This window comes from Nothoprocta perdicaria, unplaced genomic scaffold (assembly GCF_003342845.1).
Source record: "Nothoprocta perdicaria isolate Ctin4 unplaced genomic scaffold, notPer1 scaffold_405, whole genome shotgun sequence".
NCBI classification, from domain to species: Eukaryota; Metazoa; Chordata; class Aves; order Tinamiformes; family Tinamidae; genus Nothoprocta; species Nothoprocta perdicaria.
The window spans coordinates 145,336-147,531 of NW_020455650.1; the positions used below are offsets into that span (position 1 = coordinate 145,336).

Consider the following 2,196-nt stretch of genomic DNA (forward strand, 5'->3'; position numbering starts at 1 on the left):
CCCCTCCCCCGCACGGCCCGGTGTCCTCCGAGGCGTCCTGCCCTCGGCGGCGGCGAGGGCCGGGCCGCGCCGCGCCCCCGCTGAGCCGCCTCTCCGCTTCCCTCCAGGCCTCGGCGGAGGGAAGCGGCAGGGCTGAGCGCCGCGGGCCCCGGGCCTGAGCTGGCGCCGCCGCGGGGGATGCCCTGGGCGAGGGCTCGCGCCGCCGCGCCGCCGACATGCTCCACACCGGTAACTACAGCCTGGTGCTGTTCGTGCAGTTCCTGCTGCTTTTCTACGACCTGTTTGTCAACTCCTTCTCCGAGCTGCTCCGCACAGCGCCTGCGGTCCAGCTCGTCCTCTTCATGTGAGCGCCGGGCGCACCCAGCACCGGGCCAGGCGTCAGGGCTCCCTCATGGGGTCCCCCGTGTACCCCGGGGGTGCTTATGCCATCTCTCGCCTCCCGCAGCATCCAGGACATTGCCGTTCTCTTCAACGTCATCATCATCTTCCTCATGTTCTTCAACACCTTCGTCTTCCAGGCCGGTCTGGTCAACCTCCTCTTTCACAAGTTCAAGGGCACCATCGTGCTGTCAGCGGCCTACCTGGTGCTCAGCATCACCTTCCACGTGTGGATCATGGTAGGTGCGATGGGGACCGCCAGCGTCCCCCGGGACGTGGCAGCGGCCCCCCGACGGCCCCAGCCCCGCGTGCCGGGCAGCAGGGCAGGGCCCCATCACGTCTCCCACCGGGCGCTTTGGGAGCTGCCGCCCGCTCGGGGCCTGTCCCGCCGCAAGGGAGCGGCCGCATCCCAGCCCCCTCGCCGCGGGCCTGCGCAATCCTCGTTCCCCGCGGAGAGCCCCCGTGGCTCCGGCTGCGCCGCCGGCACACGCTGCCCCGGCTAATCCCCGGCCCTGAAAGCCGCGCCGGGGATTACGTGGGATTAATCCCCCCAGCAAACGCCGGCGCTGGGAGGCTGGCGGGCAGCGCGGCCAGGCTGCTCCGCTCTGCCTCGTTCCCCCCGCTGCCGGGGAGCAGCCCCCAGGGCCCCGCTGCGGCGCTGCCGGGCACGGGGCGCTGCTCCGTGGGGCCGGCCCCACAGCGGGAGCGCTCCGGGGCCCGCCCGCGCGCCGCGGATTCGCGGGGATTTGCAGGGATCCGGCGGCGGAAGCCAGAACAGGCGCTGGCTCACCCGCCAAATCCCCTGAAGCTGCTTAACCTCCGGGCTCGGGGCTGCTCCCGGGGCCCCGGCGGGGACAGCGCCGTGCTGGGGGGCGCGGGGCCCCTCYGCCAGCTCCCGCCTGCGCTGACGTGTCCGCCCGGCGCAGAACCTGCGCTGGAGAGACCCCGGCGGCTTCGTGTGGAGCGAGGGCCTGCAGGCGCTGTTCGTGTTCCAGCGCCTGGGTGAGGCCCCGCGCGTGCCGGGGGCCGCGGGAGCCGGCGGAACGCGGCTCCGGCGCCGCCCTCACGTCCCCGCCGGCCTCGCGCAGCCGCCGTGCTCTACTGCTACTTCTACAAGAGGACCGCGGTGCACCTGGGCGACCCGCTCTTCTACCAGGACTCGCCGTGGCTGCGCAAGGAGTTCGCGCAGCTCCGCGGCTGACGGCGCCGCTCCGCCCGGCCCCGCTCCCTGCTGCTCCCGGCACGGGGCCCGGCTGCTGCCGTGGCGCGGGGGGATGCGGGTCCAGCCCGGCCACGTTCCCCTCGCCCGGAACCCAGCCCCAGCGTCGCGCGCAGCGGGAGGCCTCTACCCTGCCGCTCTCCCGCCTCCGGCTTGGGAGGTTTTGTAAATTCCAGAGAAATAAAGGGGCTGTTTTCCAGAGGCTCTTTGGGGTGTGGGTGCCGCTCGCTGGTGCTTTCTCCTCCCGCAGGCTGCCAGCCCGGGGGTGACTGTTCCCGAGGGCATGGAACCAGCCGCTGTTCCCAGCTGCCGCACTGGCCCGTGGGCGCTGTCCCACCAGCGGGTTGTGCCGGACRCGGCTCCCAGCGGGCCGCCCAGAGCCAGGCAGGACTGGGCTGTGTTGTCCCCTCGTGCGGAGCGGGAAGGGGGCTTGGAGGCGCGGGGACAAGTGGGATCTGGCGGGGGCTCAGACGGGATTGTCCCGTCCCGGTGTCCGGGGCTGCTCCGTCCCGCTGCCTGTCCCGTCCCGGTGTCCGGGGCTGCTCCGTCCCCGTGTCCGGGCCCGGGGCGGCTGAGACGGGTCCGTCCCGTCCCATCCC

The 2,196-nt window shown here is 73.3% G+C and overlaps 3 protein-coding genes across 3 annotated transcripts in view; 2 read left to right on the forward strand and 1 right to left on the reverse strand.

Annotated features, from left to right (window-relative positions):
• LOC112952735 (cytochrome b ascorbate-dependent protein 3) overlaps positions 1-217 on the reverse strand; it is a 2,265-nt gene extending 2,048 nt beyond the window's left edge. Inside the window, exon 1 of the mRNA XM_026045638.1 lies at positions 155-217. Within this exon, the coding sequence (XP_025901423.1) occupies positions 155-217 (63 nt within the window). The remainder of the gene's footprint in view (positions 1-154) is intronic.
• Positions 181-1,615, forward strand: TMEM138 (transmembrane protein 138). The gene is made up of 4 exons (XM_026045618.1): positions 181-343; positions 446-617; positions 1,305-1,380; positions 1,467-1,615. The coding sequence occupies exons 1-4, from the start codon at positions 216-218 to the stop codon at positions 1,577-1,579; spliced, it is 489 nt and encodes a 162-aa protein (XP_025901403.1). The 5' UTR covers positions 181-215; the 3' UTR covers positions 1,580-1,615.
• A 265-nt stretch (positions 1,616-1,880) lies between these two features.
• Positions 1,881-2,196, forward strand: part of TMEM216 (transmembrane protein 216) — a 1,607-nt gene continuing 1,291 nt past the window's right edge. The window contains exon 1 of the mRNA XM_026045639.1: positions 1,881-1,914. Coding sequence (XP_025901424.1) covers positions 1,881-1,914 — 34 coding nt within the window. The remainder of the gene's footprint in view (positions 1,915-2,196) is intronic.

Coding starts and splice junctions, on each gene's coding strand:
- TMEM138 (XM_026045618.1), top strand. CDS start 216: ATGCTCCACACCGGTAACTACAGCCTGGTGCTGTTCGTGCAGTTCCTG. Junction 618..1,304: donor CCTTCCACGTGTGGATCATG/GTAGGTGCGATG, acceptor CGCCCGGCGCAG/AACCTGCGCTGGAGAGACCC. Junction 1,381..1,466: donor GTTCGTGTTCCAGCGCCTGG/GTGAGGCCCCGC, acceptor GGCCTCGCGCAG/CCGCCGTGCTCTACTGCTAC.